The 22046-nt window shown below is 40.2% G+C and overlaps 1 protein-coding gene across 3 annotated transcripts in view; it reads right to left on the bottom strand.

Moving 5' to 3' along the window:
• Positions 1–22046, bottom strand: part of LOC121288878 (uncharacterized protein C1orf21-like) — a 219767-nt gene that overhangs the window by 174168 nt on the left and 23553 nt on the right. For 2 of the 3 annotated variants that reach the window (XM_041207685.1, XM_041207683.1), the window contains exon 2: positions 2419–2594. In XM_041207685.1, the coding sequence (XP_041063619.1) occupies positions 2419–2512 (94 nt within the window). In that variant the 5' untranslated portion in view covers positions 2513–2594. Of the gene's footprint in view, positions 1–2418; positions 2595–3646; positions 3766–22046 lie in introns of those variants that run through there. The other variant, XM_041207684.1, reaches the window with a different exon arrangement.

Here is a 22046-nt window from a genome sequence, read left to right as displayed (position 1 = left end):
ACAGCGTCATAGGATTGTTACATCATGACTGCTGAAATGCCACAACAGACAGTTCACTGGAAGGCCAGGACCTCCAATAGCCTAAACATTGCACCGCAGTGTATACCTAGACCATGTGCTGCAGCACTAATGTGGACTGGAACCTACCATCTACAGGTCCACAAGCAAGAGCCATTAACCAAGGCAGGCAACAGGCGTCATTTCACCTCTATTTGGTATCTCTGACTGAGCTCAGAATATGAAAATACTGTTCATCAGTGGTACAGTAGAATGAACATTTCAGCTCATCCAATATGAGTCGGTCTGAAATTTTCATAAATTTTTTTTGTTTTCAATCAGCTAACTGCATATGCCACCAACCCTCTCATGATCAGTGAGACTTTGGAAAAAGGGCTAATAACTGTCAGGCTCTGGTTTAAGTTACAAGCTACCGTTAAATTTAACACAATAAGTAAGACACAATCCAGCAGCCCCTTGCTCAGATAATAATAGAAGGCTCCACACTTAACAAGCCTTTGACATCCATCCATTTTGGGAGATGATGGACTGCCCCCAAGATGTATGTCACTTCTGGGTGAGACGTCATCTATTGGGGCTGTAGAGACTGATTCGCAAGCGGATTTCGGTAGCAGGCACAGGTGAATGGTGTTGGTCCAAGACTGATTGATGGTCTTTCCTTCCAGCGGTTTCTCTTTTCTGCCATCTGTTCATTTCTTTGTCCTCTGCTTTCTCCATGCTCTTCCTGACTGCTTGTCTCCAGGCCCTCGAGTCAGCAGCAAGGACTGCTTGCTGGAGTGCATCGACTCTAATTCAGTCAACTTGAAGTCTTGCTTACAATACTTGTATTGCAGACGTGAGGGACCTGTTGGTCTCATGCCAATGGCAAGCTTGCCATAGTGTGTATCTTTGAGGTTGCAGTTGTCCATTTGCACTTCACAAAGTACACTTAAAAACCTGAATCAGTCCTTGTGCGGCAATTCTCATACTTGGGAATTTAAATTGGCCCACAAAGTTTCCTGAAGGCATTGTACATCAGTTGCTGCATCAACAGCTGATGAGCTAGGAGCACACGTCAGAAGATGAAAACTGTGATGCACAGAGAACAAAAGGTACTTCCACATTAATATTAAGTTTAATAAATTAAACTGGTGGTTTCCTGAGCTGCAGCCAATTTTGTTACCCAGTATTTCACTTTGATTTTACTAATTACAGGCAAAGTAAGCTGTTAAAGTTTTAAGGGTTTTACCTTCTTTGCAAAAAGTTCTGTATGAGAGTAATGCCTTTGAAGTGACCATTTTAAAAAAAATCAAACAGAAATCTTTATTCTCTCCAGCGTGTGCAAAGACCTTTTAGCAGAAACCAAATTTAAAACATCCATGCAGATTTCATAGATATCAAAACTGTATGGACTCCTTTAATGTGTTATTAGCAGTGCAACACTAAAAGTCTCTAATACAAAACTGATCAGCCACCATTCTGGAGTTAACTAGTTGCACAGACAAGAGGAAGTGGAGTCATCACACCACTGGCATCATTCTCTTTGCAGCAAACAATTCAGTTTTACGCCAATAAGCAACAGAAAGCGATAAACATCCAAAAGATCAACACACTTTTCTTTCACATTTAACACAAATAACATTCATTTGGCTTTGCTCAACAGATTACTGTCGCAGCGATAGGATAACCATTTTGTAACTTGCACAAATGCAGTAACCATCAGTAACGCCACATTTTTGGGAGAAACACCCTTCAATTATAACTGCTATGTCTGGTACATATTTTCAAAGGCAGCAACATCATTTGTCAGTGGTTAATCTCCAGGGTTAATCACACTGTCCCAGCCTGGCAGGAGGTCATAGGAAGCCATGCTCTTGAAGCAACAGAGCAAAAGCAGCATCTTGGCAGCTGACTGAAAGAGAGCTATGGACGTTTAAAATCTGTTGCCAACAGGAAAAGATAAATATTTATGTTTTGCTGCAAAATATTTAAAAGGAAAGGTCTGCAGCGAATAAAAAAAACATAGTTCACATCGCATATCACTTGGCAGTCCTTATTATAAACATATAATTGGTTGGTTGCTCCACCTTAGCAGAGAAGCCACATAAAAACATCCCTTTTAATATGATGCATGCCTTGTTAAAGTAGGTTATTTAATGGTTTCCAATCTCAGAGGCAGGGTATAACACAGCATAACAGCAGCTATAAAGGGCTGGAAAACACTTCCAACACTGAGCAGATCAATTATATATTAAAATAAAACACATCTCCACTTCCACACATCTGTTCCATTTGCTGAATTTCCTACGAGTATTGTAGCTCGTTTCAGTTCTGCTCTTATGAACAATTTTAATTTAGCCCCACGCAGCCAATAGTTAACACAATCAAGTTAGCCATTTCAACGCTACCCTTGGTACATACCCCCAAAGACATCGCCATTTTGGAAGTTCTTTCCCTTCTGCGCTTCCTCCTCGTTTTGAACAGTAGAGACATGCTTGGCTGAGGCACAGCCCATAGTTCTACGCAAATGGCTTCAACGTGCACTGCCCACAGATCATCTCTAAGATGAAATCTCCTCCCTCCCTGTCAGATGCAACCTGTGGACAAATGAATTAAAGAGTCTTAACATCTCCGTGTTAAACATGTTCTCCTCTTTGCCACTTCGCTGGAATAGGACAGCAGGCATCACAATCTTTACCCCACCTCTTTGCCCTTATTTGCATCGCACTGCAAACGAAATCAGCACTCCAATCTGCAGCAAATTCTCCTGGAACAGACAGGAAGGAGATCAAACAGCCTGGCTTCTAATGATCCATCAGTCAAGCCTGTAGCACTGACAGCTAGTTTGTGATCAGGACTTGCTGCTCTCCTCTGAGAGCTAATACAGCAGACAGGGTGTAAGCAGCACTGTGCAGAGAAACTCTTCCATAATGTACAGAGAGAGAAAATCAAAAACGCAATTTTGAACCAAATAGGTAGCATTAAAGAAACCATAAAAGTAACACATGAAGAATGCATGGATATCTCACATTTACAGATGAAGGCAGACATGAAAAGCCAACAACAGAAGGATATGTATGATATCTGAGCGACATAGGTGTTTTCAGTGCTGCTGGCTTTTGTATCTGACAAGCATCCGGATACATGTAGCTCACAGCTGTTCTGTTGAGAATCAGCTGACATAGGTTTACTTGTGGGCATGAGAAAAGATGCATGTACAACTGCTTCAGTGTATTTCTCGTGTGTTAGCTTTGCATCAATGGTACTGTTAACAGGGGAAACTCCAACATCATTCACAACAATTAGATAAATTTTGGTATTGCCACAAACTATATCAATGGCCATGCTTCACAAATTGTAACAAAACAGCAACTCCACAAATGGAACAGGAAAATCTATTTGAGCTACTGTAAAGTCACATTCAGTCATTTGATAAGCAAACAAAGTAAAACAGATATCATTTTCTATCATTTTTTGAGGGGATAAGGAGGAAAGATTTTAAATGCAACCAACAGAGCTAACACATTTTCCTCTCTCCAGCTTCATCCAGCTTACAGCAGAGCTTAATACCAATCGAGTTTCACTGAAACCAAGCAAATTGCAATACACGTTTAGTCCATCAGACTTAATCTGCACATTTAGAACTTACCTTAACACAAATGTATTGGTGTGCTGTGTGTAACTGGTTTACACACCATCCATTCCTAGGTCTTCTTGTTATTAGCCCATTTTAAATACAGTAGATCTGACTGGTGCCTTTCTTCATTACAATGGAAATGCTGTGATTACAAATGTATTTGATTTGCAATGTAAAAATGAGAAGAAAATTACACAATCAGGTTTTGTGCAGGAGTTCACACTTAATTCCTCTTCTAAATCTTCCCTTCCCCCCACCTTACTCTCAACACTCATGAAAGGAACAATTCGTCTTTGGCTAAGTTTCCACAGGCAGCAACCACAGCCTGATGCCTCACCCAAGTGCTCGTCTTAACATGTTATCTCTGACACAGAGTGCTTAAAGGGTGACTGACCCCGAGGGGAGAGCACAGCAGCACTAAATTCAATCTTGCCTGTAGTCGAAGATGTAAGTACGCATTTCCAGTTAGGGATTGGATAGTAATCAACAGGATGAACTGTGATCTACTCAATCCATTGAGTTAGTCTAATTAACACAATACAAAGCAGGATCAAGCCTGGGACTCCCCCATTCTCTATAACTCAGCCCTGCACCAACTGGTCCTTCTGCTATTAGTGTGAGGGGTCTCACACATACTTCCCTTAATTGTGTTAAGATGGGTGATTTTCTTAAAAAGTGTGGTAGTTAAGAACTGGTTAATCAGAAGTGTTAACATACTCTTGAATTCCTACTTTAAATTTTGTCTTTTGTTTTTGCAGTTTCCCTTTAAGGGGCTGCTTTTTAATTTGTCCCCTGATTTGTTAATTTAGTTTATTTAGTTTGGACTCATGAGAGTTATATGGGCAATAGAAATTGAAAGGAAACAAAACTCCAGAGGTTTGAGCATTACCTTCACATTCAGTCACTGTTCTATTCACCATAAAGATTGTGATCATCTTTTCTGACTATGTCTTTAATTATATCCATGTAACATGTACACCTTCTTCACCACCCAAAAAAGAGTCCACTTAAATGGTGTAGCAACATCTGGAACCCACTGCATCAGAAGTTGTGGGTGTAAACCTCATGGCTCGTGCATTGTTGATTTGGGCTATATTGGTGAGGGAAAGTACCCAGCAAGACCACAACCTTCCCAAATGATTATATAGCACAGAAGAGAGATCTATTGTGGAGAAGTATTCTCTCAGGCTCCATTCCTAGTTCTAACTTCTAACTTCTGTGCCCACTGATATTTGACCCAATCAGGATTTAAGCCAATCTCCTTCACAATCTGGAAAACTTCAAATGGGTTGTCACAAAGTTGTGTCATTTGCAATGAGAACAAACTCAATTTTGTGAACCCATCCTTATGATTAGACTTTTGATTGCTGCAATTGAAAGAACGACCTTGCATTTATATAGCATGTTTCACGAGATCGGGATATTCCAAAAGCACTTCACAGCCAATCAAGTACACGTTTGTTTGAAGTGTCATCATAGTTGAGTCGAAAACGCAGCAGCCAATTTTTACACAGCAAGGTTCTACAAACAATGAGATAAATGACCGGACAATCTGCATTTAGTGATGTTGACCAAGGATGAGAACTCTCCTGCTCTTCTTCAAATAGTGCCCTGAAATCTTTTACATCCACTTAAAAAGTGGCAGATGGGGGTTCTCTGTTTAATGACTTACCCAAAGGGCACCATCTCTGACTTGCAGTGCCACACTGAAGTGTCAGCTTGCATTATGCACTGAAATCTCTGGAGTGATACTTGAAATCCATAATCTTTGGACTTGGAAATGAGAATGCTATCATTGAGCCAAGTACAATTGCCTCTCTATCCTCTCAAGGACAATAATATTCTTGCTATGATTAGGTGACTGAAATTGCACACCGTACTGCAGATGGCACTTGACCAGCTCCTTAACTGGCAACAATATAACCACTTTTTATTCATATTCTCTGTTGTTGTAACCCAATTTGACATGAATATGGCAGCCAAGTTGGGCTGATAGCTTCCTAGATTTATCCACAATAACCTACACACACAGCTGCTCCATTTAATACAGAGATCATCTTACGGTTTGTTTCCTCCCATGCCAATTAATTTACAATCACCCATATTGAATTGCACCTGCCAATTTACCAATGAGTTCCAAGTCCTTCTGAACCTAGTTATCTATTACTTCTCATGAATGGACAGCATCCCACTTTTGTATAAATTGATTACACTGAGGTTTCGTTACAACATCCTCACCCACAACAATTGTTAAAACAATAGTTGTCTCTAATACTGCACTGGCCACTGGGGTGTCCTATTCTTTGTTGTTCAGCCTGAGTCTGTTCATTATGGGTACTCTTGGTTTCATGTTTCTAAGTCTCTTTCTTATCCAGTGCTATACCCTAATCCTTGCTTCACGACGCCTTAACATAGCTATTGATAATCAATGCTGAATTTCAACAAAAGCTTTTTGAAAATCCAAGCACATAATAGCATCTATGCTATACTTGCCCACCAACTCAGATAAAAATCTGCCAATTATTTAAGTATCTCCTCCCTTTACTGAACCACCGCGAGTTGAACTTGCTACAATTTTCACATATATTCCGAAGAATCTTTCAAATTCATTCATTAAGTTGCCTTTGGTTTCTGCAGGTTACACACCCAGACCAACACACCTCAGGACCGAAGAGAGAAGGGGCCTACTTCAGGAAGACCGCATTATACATGGATCAATTATTTCCAATGTCTTGGGATAGATGCCAGTCAGTAAGTGTTTGGATGTGATCAACCAGTCAGGTTTTTCCACTCAATTACCAGCATCATCTTGGGCTTTTTACATTCTAGATTTCATTGGCAGCTGTACCCATGCAGGCAAATGCAGATTTCAAACTTGTGAATGGCTGGCTGTCTAATTTAGTTAAGAATAATACAGGTTTTAATTTTTATTGTTCAGGGATAGCTTCAAATAAATGTCAAGCTATATCTTGGCTGTATGAATGCCAGACAGCAGTCAGTCTGAATCCAGCAAAGATAAGGGGTGGAACAGGGTTCAGTAGGGGACTACATGGTAATTATACAGTCATATCATGAGAACCAACTGTGTTTTAAGGATTAGCATAGATGCAAGCAAAATTTTTTTGTTGGTTTTGACATTAAGTTTTTAATTATTGAAAATGTACCGATATACATTACCATGCCCAATGTTCAATGCACTTGACCAGTTTGAGCTGACAGGATAAATTGTATTTTGTTCCACCTACCAAGGTTTCAAACAAAGCGAAAATGAGTGCTATAAAGACGACTCCAAATGTCACTATGCATCGTCACTTAGCACATTATAAACAGGTCACCGTGTTCTTTGAAAATGTTTCATAAAGAACCTATAGCTGGCTAATTGATATACAAAGTTGCCAAGTTTACGGAGCAATAACAATGAAACAAATAACACATCTGCACACACAATTAGAGTCAACAAGCCAAACTGTTAGTGATTCTGTGACATGGAGATAATACTACACGGGTTCCTCCTTTAAAGCAATACAGCTAACGATTTCCCTTTTCTCACAATTCAGTTTTTTTTTGGGGGGGGGGGGGCACTGAACTTTTGCACAATCAAGGTAAGTGTTCACTGGGCTGGGAAATGGAGAGGCTTTCTACTTTGGACACCCTGAGTAAACATCAAGCAGATACTGAGCAAAACTCATCAGATTCCACTCCCAAAACAGGTCCGATAATATTCTGCACAGAAAAGCATGCTCCAATGCACCAGTGCAAACTTTCCATTTCTTCCAGCTTTACAGATGAGTCAAGTTGCCACTGTCGTGTCAATCCATAGCAAATTTGGATATTTCTATATTCAAGGATTCATACCTATTAGGAACTAGTTAAGTTCCTATTCCTTTACACCTGACACAAAAGAGAGACAGTAACTCCACAAATTTGTACAGGATTCATATTCAGGTCCTAGTTAAAGGGCAATGTGTTAACCCATCATGGCATCCAACCCTCCTCGGTATGCAAAGACTTGTCATAACTGCTGTCATACTAAACATTTTCAGCAAAAAGCACTATAATCAGTAGTCGTTTCATCCAAATTCTCATAGAACATTTGTATTGGGCCAAAATTAATACTTTCGTGAACAGGCATGGATTAATTAAGGAAAGCCAGCAAGGATTTGTTAAAGGTACATTGTGTGTTTAGCTAACTTGATTGAGTTTTTTGATGAGGTAACAAAGAGGGTTGGTGAAAGTACTGTGGTTGATGTGGTGTACTTGGACTTAATAAAAGTGGTTCAAAATCATGGGCGGTCCAGACAGAGAGGTAAATCGTTTCCATTGGTGGAAAAGTTGAGAGCAAAAGCAACGTGAGAATTTTTTTTTCATGCAAGGAGTGGTGAGGATCTGGAATGCGCTGCCTCAGAGTGGGTAGATTCAATCATCGCTTTCAAATGGGAATTGGACAAGCAGCTGAAGGGAAAATAATTTTCAGGACTACGGAGAAAGGGCAGGAGAGTGGCACTATCTAAATTGCTCTTGCAGAATGCCAGCAGGGATTCAAAGAGTCAAATGACCTCCTTCTGTGCTGTTTTTATTCTATGGATCTCTTTTGGACCAGCAGTATGCAAAATATTCCTACGTGCATATTTATGTGGGACTAAACTTGGGCACAAGGGCTTCTCAAATTACCTTGGAATGGTTAGGATTGGAGTCTCTCAAACCATCAATAGCTTGACAAAAAACAAAGTCAAGGTTATGACAAGAATCGACTTTATCCATAAATTAGCTGGAACCAGATGTGGTGGGCAAATGCTCACACCATGCAGGCAGCCACTTCAGATCTTGTTTTCTCAGTAGCTGAATATGGAGCACCAGTCTGGAGAGGAAGGAAGTACATGTACAAATCTTGCAAGGTAAACTGAACTACGAACATCACAAATGTGCTGAAACAGTCTCCCTTTTCTTGGGTATATCTTGGCACCATCTCTCAGAAAAGCAGCAGCAATAATCAGAGAATATAATCAGGTCCTAGCCAACTCAGATCTGCGTGCGAACAAAGACCTCCAAAAGCTTCTGAACTGCCATCTGAAATCCATGAACTCTTTCCAGATAGTGGTCGAATCTCTTGGAACTCTAACCCTAAAAACAAGTGACAGAGGATGAGAGAAAATCTTGGGGTGGAGTGAGAATCATGACCTCATTGCAAACCATGAGGATTAACCATCTAGCTTCCCCACAATATCCAAACAGAGGCCACTCTGAACTGCATCAGAACTTCACATGGACGCTGCAGCCATGTGATGGAACATGGCAACATGAATGGAAGATAAAGGATGGCCTGATATGCAACTGTGGAGACTACCCAAACCATGGAGCATCTTATAAACCATTCCCTGGAGGAATAACTAGGCCATGGAGCGGACCTGAACATTTAATATTGCTTTTCAAGATGCTATACAAAATAAGATTGCTGTCAGGCACCGGGCAAAATTTTACAGCTCCTCTCGCCAGCAGGATTCTCTGGTCCCACCAAAGTCAATGGATCTTTGAATGGCTCGCTGCATTTTAAGGCCCCCCACCCCCGCCCAGCCCCAACAGGGCTGTAAGATTCCACCCACTTTCTATCAATCAGAAGATCGCCAGTACTCAAGAGGGTAGAATTTAATAACATGATCACTCAGAAGTAATCGAATCATTCTGGGATTTTGATGAAAACAAAAATTTCCATGGTGTATTAAAATAAGAACAAAGAAAAGTACAGCACAGGAACTGGCCTTTCGGTCCTCCAAGCCTGCGCTGATCATATTGCATTTCCGGGGTCCATATCCCTCTATTCCTATCCTATTCATGTATTTGTCAAGCTGCCTCTTAAACACCACTATCTTACCTGCTTCCACCATCTCCTCTGGCAGTGCATTCCAGACACTCACTACCCTCTGTGTAAAAAACTTGCCCCGCACATCTCCTCTAAAGTTTTCTCCTCTCACCTTAAATCTATGTCCCCTAGTAGTTGACTCTTCCACCCTGGGAAAAAGCTTCTGACTATCTACCCTGTCCATGCCACTCATAATTTTGTAAACTTCTATCAAATAGTCCCTCAATCTCCGTCGCTCTAGTGAGAACAATCCAAGTTTCTCCAACCTCTCCTCATAGCTAATAACCTCCAGACCAGGCAGCATCCTGGTAAACCTCCTCTGCACTCTCTCCAATGCCTCCATTTCCTTCTGGTAATGTGGCAACCAGAATTGCACGCAATATTCTAAGCGTGGCCTAACCAAGGTTCTATACAACTGCAGCATGACTTCCCAGCTTTTACACTCAATACTCCTGCCGATGAAGGCAACCATGCCATATGCCTTCCTGACTACCTTATCCACCTGCGTTGCCACTTTCAGTGACCTGTGGACCTGTACACCCAGATCCCTCTGCCCGTCGATGCACTTAAGGGTTCTGCCATTTACTGTATAATTCCTGCCTGTATTAGACCTTCCAAAATGCATTACCCTGCATTTGTCTGGATTAAACTCCACCTGCCATTTCTCCGCCCAAGTCTCCAACCGATCTATATCCCGTTGTATCCTTTGACAATCCTCTTCACTATCTGCAACTCCTCCAACCTTAGTGTCGTCTGCAAACTTACCAAATTAGCCCAGTTACATTATCCTCCAAATCATTTACATATACTACAAATAGCAAAGGTCCCAGCTCTGATCCCTGCAGAACACCACTAGTCACAACTGGGATCAGTGGCTAACTTCTGACATCTGAAGGTGTTAAGCTTTGGGATGACTGGTCAACATATTCTAACCTGTGATGTTACATGTGTACAATTTTACTTTCCTCATTTTGCCATACTTAAAGCCTTATTGACCTCAGGGCACTACAAAGTGCTTTAAAGCAAATAGAGTGCTTTCAAAGTGCAGTCACTATTGTAATGTAGGGAAATACAGCCAACTTGCACACAGCAAACTTCCACAATAGATATGAGATAAATGACCAATCCTCTTTTAAGCAATGTTGGCTGAGGGATAAACATTGGTCAAGGCACCAAAGAGAACTCCCCTGCTCTTTCTCAATAGTGGGACAGGATCTTTTATATCCAGCGAAAAGGGCAGAGGGTCATGGGTTTAATGTCTCACCTGAAACGCACCACCTCCAACACTGCAGCACTCCCTGTCATCACACTGAAATGCTGTAAGATTTTCAAGAAACCTGGTGAATGGTTTCTTCAGATCAACAATATCAACTGGTTCATTAGTAAACAAAAATGCGAATTTAGAGTCCATCACCAGTAATCAGCTTGTGAGTAGGAATTTGATTCATGGCTGTAGGAGCACATTCCATCTCTGACTACACCAAATGCCCATTTTTCTTCTCTCCTCTACTAAAAACACAAAGTAGGATATATTTCCATGGCCAGCTCTCAAAGACTACATCCAATTGGACATTTCACATGCACATCCAAATTATTCACATGCTCACCTAATATCCTCTCCTGTGTGCACACGCACAAACCCTTAAGTAGGATTAAAGAAGAACACTAGCGAATGAGAACTTGGACTTCTTTTTCCCCCTCTGGCCCTGGAAACATTAAGGCTAGCCGGCAACCTACTTCACATTTCCCAGCTGAGATTAACAGGAACATTTGCAGGGAACTGGAAGCAGACCTTGCTCAGATCTCAATATGCACAATCAAGTTGTACGGAGGTTATAACAGGCAGCAACCTCATTATATACTGCTAACTAGAAAAGTCACATAACACACAAAAAGAGAAATCAGACTCGCCTGTAATTATTGAACAGTACTGTATAGTATGTCCTGCCAAGCTTTTGAACATCACATACTCTAGCTGTACTACCTGCTCTGCTCTTTTACTTGCCCCCACTACACAGCTAACTGTTGCCATTAGGAAAATCAAAGTAACAGCTCTGATATAAACAAACAGCGTCACAGGAGTTCATTTGCTAAGCAAAAGAACTAGCTTCTTTCCCCATATAGTCAACAACAGGCCCAGTCTGTGCGTGTGCTGGGGTGAATCTCCAATGAATGATTACTCTCACCAGTGCTGCAAATCATGAATCATGAAAAGGACACAGAAGAGAAGGTGAAAAAGAGTGAACGGTAAAGGGGAATGAGAGGGGTAAAGAGAGACTCTGAGCATGTGTTACTACACATCTGCATGCATGAGAGAGAGAGAGACAGAATGGTCAGTTTTTACAGTCAGTGGAAAACAAATACCGCTATCGCCATTCATTACATTTACACTTGCTTACAGATTTTTTAAAAATGGAACTTGCAGTTATTGAAATCAATACATCATGGCACCCTCTCCAGAGAACCTGGGACCTGCGTCACCCTAACCACTCTGATTGAGGAATCCTTACTGAGCCATGCAGAGTAAGATAGTTAATCCAATATTAAATCATGTATAGAAAGTGAAATAAAGAGGGGGAAAGAAAGGTGGGATTGAAAGAGAGAGAGAGAGAAAAAGACAGAAAGAGGGAAAAAACTCAAACAATAATTTAATCTGTAAAAATGAGGCTCTACATTTAGAAAAGTTAATTTTCAGTGCCAGAGAAGTTGCTTGGCAATAGTTAAGGCTCTTCACCATTAAAAATTCATTCACATTGGAGTGAACATCCTCTTACCTTTTTCCAGATGTGCTTAGTGGGTATCTCTCACCCAACTACAACAACTTCACACCCTTCCATGTGTTTCAATGCTGGTTCATTCATCAAGACAAGTTATTACAAAGCTTGTGGAGGGGCAAGACAACTTGAACATCCACTTCTGATTTCTGTGTTTAACTGTGCATGTCTGGATGCCAGAAATTGCTGTCCAATTTACACTTTAATAACAGGGAGCACAGATAGCCCTATATCACAATATCTGGACCACTGGTTGACTGAAACTCCTCCGCTTCTCCATGAGCAATGCAAAGAACAATGACCTATTTATAGTTTAGAAAACACGTTTACACAGCTTTTTCAGAATTCTTAACATTTTGTATTGGCTGGTCTCACATTTGAAATTAACTCAATTCACAGTTTACCTAAGACAGAACAAACAAATACCTTTCAATGGCCTCCTACCTTTTATGGAAAAACAGTCAAAAATTCAATTAGCTTTCCAAACAAAAGCTGCAAACAAAGCAAATTATGCCTCATGCAACACAGATTGCTCCAACTGCTCTGATGCATCACTGCCCCTCAGCCGTACAAACAAATTACATCTCAATTTGAGCAAAAGAAACAGGATTGGATTGGCCTTAGCTGTGATCTTCTCCCCAGTCAGAGTGGCATCGCTATCAATCCTCAAACACAAAAAATAGGGCAAGACCCAAGTGAGGAGAGGTGGAGTAAGGCACATGGAACGGAGAGAGAAATAAAAATACACCTTTGGAAAATAATCACCACTTATGCAAAACACTGCAACAAAATAACAACGTACATCTACCCTTCCCAGACAATAATATAAACTTTCTCTCTTTATGTTTTGCAGTGACAAATTCCAGCACTGGGGCAATTAAATGCAATATGGATACACTATTACCAAAGGATTGGGGAAGTGGTCCTATTAATCCTAGCTAAAGATATAAAATATCTCTCTCTCAGCGTTCCTTCACTGACAAAAGATTTTAGGAAAGCTTGCGCTCAACTATTGCAGGCCCACTGCTGGCCAGTCAGGCCTAAACATGACCGACAGATTGTCCCACAGCGGGTGTAAGTTAAGGTGCAGTCGCTGGGGGCAATTTGATCTTTTGTTCTCCTCCTCTTCCATGCTAGTTTTTCGCTCATTCTCAAAGGTGTCTGTAGCACTCTCGATGTAGCGTCTCCAGGCATCACGATCTAGGGTCTGCGCTTCCCACTGATGATAGTCACTGTGGCACACAGAGAGGGACTTTATCAAGGACTCATTGAAACATTTGTGCCCTCTGTTCCATTTGTCACTGGTCACGTCTCCGTACACTACGATCTCGGGCAGCTAGCTGTCATCCATCCAGGCAGTGGGATCCACCCAACGTAGTTGACTTCGTAGAAGGATGGCCTCGATGCTAGAGATGTTAGCTGTTTCCAGGGCTGCAGTGTTTGAGATGCAGTCGTATCAGTGAATCTTGACAAAGTAAAATGTACTTCAATGTTGTCACCTAAAGTTTAAAAAAACCTTGCTTTGCTTTGATCAAATGCATAAAGTAGTGCAGCCTATCCATACCTGCCAGTATAACATTAATTAAAAACTAACAGGGCATTCACCTATTGAGCTAGAGAGGCACCTGCCTGCTGGTGAGCCACACATACTTGGATCCACCATTTGAGCAAGTGATAGAACATAATTCATTGCACTGTACGTGGGGTAGGGGGGAGAAAAAGGAGTGCAAGCTCTCACTTTTGTTCACAATCCAGGGAGCCCTGCACCCAGACAGGATTGAATTTGGCCATGATGTGTCCTTTCCCAGAGTCAGGCGGCCTGCTGTATCAGCCCACATCAGAACTGCCATTTGAACAAATATCAGAATTCCTGGCACCTATGGAACTGCAGCCCAAAACAAATTGCTCTTTTAGGAGAACAAGTAAACATTTTTTTTTGGTGACAATTGGAGGGGGAAAAAGAGAATTACATTGCGCCACAAAGCAACAACTTTACTTGCTTGATTCAGCACCATCCCTTAAAGCAGTAATGCCCACAATGATTTCCCCTGCTCAGCTCAGACTTGCTGAATAAATCCAGTTTAACAGAAATGGTCAATATAACTGCAAATGATTATGACTTTCCACTGAAATTTTTATTTTAAAACAAAATGGAATTTCAGGGAAAATTCAATGGTGAGTTACTCGTATGGATATCTCTTACACACAACACACACCATTCTTGTATTCCTGTAGATCTTTTAGAACAGAACCATATACTTTTTTTACTTCTCTTCATTCATAATTTTGTCCTTGATCTCTAGAATTCCTCTGCCTCAAACTAGCATTGCACGACTGTTAGTAGTTGGCAGGAATTGTAAAATTATTTTGGTCAATAACCTGCTGCTTGGTGCCACAAAGACAATCTGAACTAGTGAGTGTGACAACATATTCTGCAAGGCAGCCATGCAAGATGAAGGGGATGGAAAGAATGACTAAAGCAATATTCAACCAAATGTACTCAACCAAACACTTGTAACCACTACTTTTTCTGAGTGTTGTTTTATAAATAACTGCAAATTCAACCTGCTTTGAAAATTATTTATGATGCAGATTCTCAGTCTTCACTAAGATTTGGGTTATAAAGACTTACATTTAGATGATATCTTTCATGACATTAGGTCGTTCCATAACACTTTACAGCCAATAAAGTATTTTTGAGGTGCAGTCACTGTTGGAATGCTGCAAGCAATTTGCACACAGCAAGCTCCCACAAACAGCAATGTGACATGACCACAGTCTGATTTTTCTACTCAAGTCTCTGGAGTGGAATTACAGAAATTAAATCATGTTCAGGTTGCCTTTTATGCTTTGAAAGTTGCATTTTTGCAGAACATTTCAAATCTATCCACAATTCAAAGCTCCTGGTCTAAAAACTATGAAGCAGTGCTGTCACATAGGATGTTTAACTGGTCTTGGTTAAACAAGTTATCCATAGTATACTTTGCATGGATCAATCACACCCAGCCTCTTTGCTGTGTTATTCAACTGTGCTCCCAGGCCAGTCATATCTGCTATCTTGGCTTTCCCCAAGCAAGAGGTCTCACTCAGCCTTTGCCTAAGCTCCTCAGTCTATAGCCTCAGGGAATATGCTAGTAACTACAATTAGAAGTTTTGTAGTGTTCCATTTAAGAAATAGACCCATTTCAGCACCCTCACAGCACAGTGCTAAGTTTGCTGAGAGATCTACTGAGGAGTATGAATGCACAAGAGAGTACTTCAAACTGAAGCTCCTATGAACTGCTCAGTGCACTGCACAAGCAAATGTTAACATCTAAACTAATAGAGTAACAAGTACTCAGTGAATGACTTACATAAACCTCAACTCTTTTGCTATCATTGTGTCTCAGACTAAATTATCCAGTGACGCTAGCGACCCAGGCATATGCAGGTGAATGCTTGAGGGTCAAATTCACATTACAGAGCAGGCTTAAGTGTTACAGTATGGGCTACTGACTTAATGCAATAACTTCAATCCTCAGTCAACAATTCAAATCATTCTGTTTCTCAATGCTATATACCACAGGTAAATAATAGTTTTTGCAATGGATGTAATTAAAGTAACACATAGTAGAATAGTGAAGAAAATCTTCAGGACTGCATATAAAAGAGAGTGAATGAAGAAATAAATATACCCAAAGTGAACAAAGGTGTATTTCAAACAACTTCACTTTGGCTATTTCAACAACCTATTGTGGTTAGTGAGAGGGAATTTAAAATAATTTATAATTGATTTGAATATGGATATGAAAAGAATAACACATTTGCTAACAAGGGTAATTCAAGGGGATGAAAAAGAGTAGAAGTGCAGGAGGCTGCTGGAAGAGAGGCCAGATATGTGGCTAATGCAGTTCACTGGGGAACAAATGTGAAATTGAGAGATTTAGGAAACAGAACAGGAGAACGAAGATATCTCCTAAACAGCATAAATTTTAAAACAGTGAAAAAGAGAGTAAAATATGCAGATCTTCAGAGGCAAATTACAGACTGAAAAAATCATTAAAAAAGGCATAATACCCATGTAATAATATATATTTATTAGATAGAGAGATCTCTGGTATCATTGGACATCAAGACAAATTATTAAAATGACACAAATAGAGGGCAAGGATAATTAGTCTATAATTAGAATGATACTGTAACAGGTGAAATACATCATTCAGGAACACTGGTTACAAAATTAAAATACCAACTGACCTCAGTCTGCATGGATTCATCGAAATAAAAAAATGAAAGATTCATGGGGGCTTATCTACATCTAGGTAGACCATTTATGTTTTTAATATGCACATAACTAACTACATACACTCAAATCTTACTGCTGGTCAGGCAACTTTCATTCTGTTGAAATTTGACCAAACTGCTTTATTCCCAGTTTCTGATATGGGAGATTCAGTCATCAAGCTGTTTGTGGCCAGGCATTACTTTATAAAGATAGTTTTACTTTCTCTCTTCCTTTATACCCTTTATACTATATGAAGCCACCTCTCAAATGTGCATCATAAAGGAAAGAATAAATCAAAGCGAAACTCAGTTTGAAAGCTTTCCAATTACAAATCAAAGATACTTTGAAAGGACTTCAACAAAGCAAATGCAATTAAAAAGCAAGACCTAGCACAACAGCTTTGCCAGGACCAATTCACAAACATTATAAAAGTATAGAATCACTTGGACATTGTAATCCTTTCCTTTCTAGAAACCTTGTATGCCCTGTTGTGTGTAAACTAACAGTCATAATTTCCTCACGTCTGGAGCTGGATTTGCTTTAACAGGTCCAAATTTGGTTATATTGCCAATGATTCAGTCATGATTCAACTAATAATCATCACCATCTGCATTTCTAAGTTCTACTGTAAACAGACACTAATTTTGATTCAGTAGTTACAGAAGCCAAAAACTTATCGGAACACAAGGGTGGGGGCATGGTGGCCTAGTGGTAACATCACTGGACTAGTAATCTAGAAACCCAGGTTAATGCTCTGGGATTCAAATCCCATGATGGCAGCTGGTGGAACTTAAATTCAATGAAATATAAAGCTAGTATCAGTAATGGTAACCATGACTACCATCATTGATTGCTGTAAAAACCCATCTGGCTCACCAACATCCTTTAGGGAATGAAATCTGCCATCTTTACCTGGTCTGGCCTACATGAGACATCAGACCCACACCAATGTGGCTGACTCTTAACTGCCCTTTGAAGTGGCCCAGCAAGCCACTGAGTTCAAAAGCAATTAGGGATGAGCAACAAATGCTGGTCTTGCCAGTGGTGTCCACATCACATGTAAGAATTTTAAAAAACGGCATTCAGCCTCTCGTATTTGCTCCATACCCCTTGTTGTTCAGACACCATTATTTTTTCAGTAAAATCCAGCCCAATCTGTCTTGAAAGCTCCAGTTGCCCCATTATCCATAGCCTTTTTATTGAAAGAATTCCAAATTTCTAGCACTTTAGTGCGAAAAAAATGTTTCCCTGATTTCACCCCTAAATAGCTCAGCTCTAATTTAAAGATTATGCCCCCATGTTCTTGAACCACCCACCTGGGGAAATAGTTTCTCCATAACTGCGCTAATCAAACCCTTTTAACATTTTACGACATCTCTCTCTCTCTGTCAATTTTCCATACACAAAAGGATACAAGTTTATACACCTGGTTTCATAACTTAACCCTCTAGGCCTGACATTCTGATGAATCTTCATGGTAGCCCTTCTGAAGCTAATATATCCTTCCTGAGATGAGCTGCCCAAAACTGAACTCAGTATTCCAGATGGAGTCTGACAACACTCTACACAACTGAAGAATAACAATCCAGTTGCAGAAACTGAAATATAGACTGGATATTGTAGAAAAGGAGGATGGGTGCAAAATTCAAAATACAGAAAACTACGGGTGAGATGTAGCATACCGAATCTGTGTGGATCGTACTTTACAAATCCCAAAGTTGTGCTACCTTCCTGCCCTCTACAGATTTTTTTCTTAAATCTACTGCTGTCTTCAAAAAAAACCTGAGTTGTTTTCAAAAAGATCAGAAAATTAAGGGAGGACTTCAGATCTAAAAAACTAAACACAGATTTACAGTTTATTCATCCACCTCTGCATTTAGAAAACATTTTATGATTCTTCCTAAGTGCTGCAGTATTTATTTTAATGAAAAGCAGTCCTCTTCAAGCCTTGGTATCAAGGGCAAAAAAAAAAATCACTTTCAAAGGAAAAGGCAAGTTACTTTGCATGTATACAGCATTCAAATTCAATTTAGCTTTTTAATATCCAATATTAGAAACTTTTTATAGATAAAAAGGCTCAACAGGATAGAAAGCATATTTGCAATGTTACAGGAAATACTTAGTTGCTATATAGGGCACACAGCAGAATCCAGTCCAGGAAATGTTAATAGTGAGTAGCATCTTGCTTCGTCATTCCACTATTGGCAAACATGCCTTCAACTGCCTAGGCCCTAAGCTTTGGAATTCCTTCCAGAAGCCTCTCCAGCTCTTTTTCTTCCTGTCAGACGTTCCTAAAAACCTACTGCCTCTTTGACCAAGCTTTTGGTCACCTGTCCTAATATCTCATGAGGTTCAAAGCCAAACATTGTCTGATTGTGCTGTGAAGTACCTTGCATGTTGTGATAGATTTTCAAACAGACTGTTCAATTTTAAATAGTCATCAATTAATGGCAGGAAGTTAAAGATGAAGCAATCTGAAGTCACTGCAGCATAGCAGTGTCAATGTGGAATTGACTACAATCAGTGGGAGATGATTACATACTAACTGGTAATGCTGCTAATAACCTTATGGACAAACTGAGAATGAGATCTATAGAACAGTAATTAGATAAGTATACTTGAAACTGGGCTGACTGGACACTGTGCGAGTTTAAAAGAACAGATTTAGCAAACTTTAGACCAGGGCTGGTAACACAACTTGTGAATTTCTACAAGTTTAAAAAAAAAAGGCCCTTAAAGCCCTCATTTGGCAACTCCATTTTAAATTATACAGTAGCTTGTTTTAAACTAGTACGTTGCCCCTGGGCAATGCAGCTACTTAAATAGAAGGGGCACAACAGCTTTACTGTTCAACACATGATTTATTCATATCTACCACAGAACAGTGTTTGTTAACATGTAGTAACTACACATTTTCAGATCAGTGAAACGTGCCAAGGGTTTAACCTTTCATTACCATAACCACATATTTAAGTTTAAGAAGTTGAATCTTTCCAAATTATTAACATGCATAGAAAGAAATAAAAATACAAACTCCAGAACAGCCAGAGTGCGGTTTCAAATTCTACTTAATTTATTGCAGTAAACAGGAGCTGAATCTTTCAATGCACAAAGCAACTTCTGAAAATATTCTAATTATTGCTTTCAAAAGTCACTTTTCATGGCCTTGGCTGTTGATTAGGCAGTACTGACTTTGTCTTACTGTGTTCATGAATAAAAACTGAAGTGCACACCAACCAAAAGACATGGATAACAACCTCTAGGCTACATACAGCATTGCTCACTCCCAGGCGCTGGGCTTTATCATTCCCACAGCAAACATACCTTTGATTTTAAATGTTTTAAAAATTATACATGTGCCGATGTGCAGTGCACAGGCACAGCAGTTGGGGCATTTTTATTTATTTTTAAAAAGTGATTCCATGAATGGACAGAGCAGCCACAGAACTGTAAAAATGCTTCATCTCTGGTAGGAGTGGAAGTGTTTAAGGGAGAAGTGAAGATGGTCATAGTCAGGCCCACAGATAAACTCACCTGTGTACGAATCCTTTTCTCTTCAAAGATTGTACATTAACTACCTGGTGGTAGTATCTTGCTCATGAGAGAAATCCTTGAAAAGGGAGTCACACCATCGGCTGAGAGTACAGTTGTTTCTTACAGGCACATTTTGTGAACCCTAGACAAATTGGCAAAGTCGCGGAATCGTGTTTTGGCGTCAATAATTTAATGCAATAATCCCAAGTGTCAGGAATCATGAATGAACTACTGTATTATGCACTGTACTTAAATCCTTTGGCAGATGTTCACGTTGACATAATAACCAACTACGGGGGCACCAGTCTATTTAGACATAGGCAAGGTGATTCATGGATAGTGCCAAAGGGCACATTGTAACACCAATAGTAGCACACTAACTGTGCTGAGTTTAGAGTTTCATTTAGTGACTTAAACCTTTTCACACTGAAGCTCAGGTTTGTAACTATATTGCCTTTTCTATTTTTATTGTACGCAGTAGAATTTTTTGTATGCTGTAGCCAATTTACACAAAGCCAGCTCTCAAACAGCAATGAAATAAATGACTAGATCATCAGCTTCGGCTGTTGGTTGAGGGATAAATTTTCCCCAGAATTCCAAGGAGAACTCCCAAGCCCTTCTTTGAATAGTGCCATGGGGCCTTTAACATTCACCTGAGAGGGGCAGACAGGGCTTCGGTTTATCATCTTATCCGAATATTGACACATACCAATGTGCAGTACTCCCTTGGCAGTGTACTGAATAAAAAACTTACACATTATACTTTTGAAAAGAGTCTCCCACTTTCACCTCCAAGTCTAGTGGACTTGTTCTCCAATGTGCCCCCATTCAAGACCTATTAAAATGAAGCATGTGGCCTGGCCGTGCCCCGAGTTGCCCTTTCCTGCCCCCTAATACCATTACCTGTGCACCCACTTTCCTCTTGGTTTTGAACAGTATTTTCAACCATAACTGGGAACAAGCTTTCAAGTTTTTAATGCCTTCAGCTGAATTTGCCCATTGGAACACTGTGTCCCGGGTAAAACTAATGTATTTGTGGCTAGTTTTCAGGTCACAGGCACAAAACATACCCCAAAGCGTACTTTCTTCCCAGTGTCCTCACCCCTTGCTATTACAATGCCATTACTCCCACATTCCCAGACCATTTCCAGAACCCAAGCGCCACATCTACATTATCAACACTCCTAGACATCAGGATCCCATCCCATTACTCTATGAACCATGGATGCTCCTCCTCAACTCCAACACCCCTATTCTCAGCCTACCATCACCCTCCCACTGCCTTCTATATCACTACACCACCCTGCAAACAATAAAATATTGGGGTGGGATAGCAAGCTGGGGCGTGGGGGCGAGGGTGAGGAGGAGTGGTGACTGTAAAACTGAGCACCATGGCAGCATTCAGCCCAAAATGTCACTGACCCATCTGTTACTTTGACACATTTCCCATCTATGTTGAACCTGCAGCATCTTTTCCATCAACTTCCTCTATCTTTTGAACTTTAACATAAAATTAAAGACATGACTAAAACAAAATAATCAGGAATTTGAATGACCCAACAATTCCATGAGGAATTCCACAATACTCTGATGAAAAATCAAAAATCAGTGACCCAAATAAATTCTGCATTACATTACATAAAGCTGCCTGCCATTCAATTAACTGTAAGCAGTACTACAAGCAATCTGCTAGTTTTCGATTACTTAGTGGAAGCTTTTCGATTTCTTTTGCTCAATTTTTTGTCCTTCTTCTCATGCAGGAGTCAAATTGCACAAGCACCAATTTCACTCTGTACCAGCTTCAATAGTCGTTCTTTACACTTGACACTGGACAGGGATGTTGTCAGGTTATCTGACTGTAAGAACACTAGTCAAATCCAACGCAGACCATGTGCACACACGCACACTTTCAAACAGTTATGGCTAGATGACAATCAGGGCCAAAACCTTCCTCAGAACTAGTATAGTGAAGCCAGCTGAAGC

The sequence above is a fragment of the Carcharodon carcharias genome, chromosome 16, assembly GCF_017639515.1.
Source record: "Carcharodon carcharias isolate sCarCar2 chromosome 16, sCarCar2.pri, whole genome shotgun sequence".
Lineage (NCBI taxonomy): Eukaryota > Metazoa > Chordata > Chondrichthyes > Lamniformes > Lamnidae > Carcharodon > Carcharodon carcharias.
Note: the sequence above shows the minus strand (reverse complement) of the source record. Positions and strands in the feature narration are given on the sequence as shown.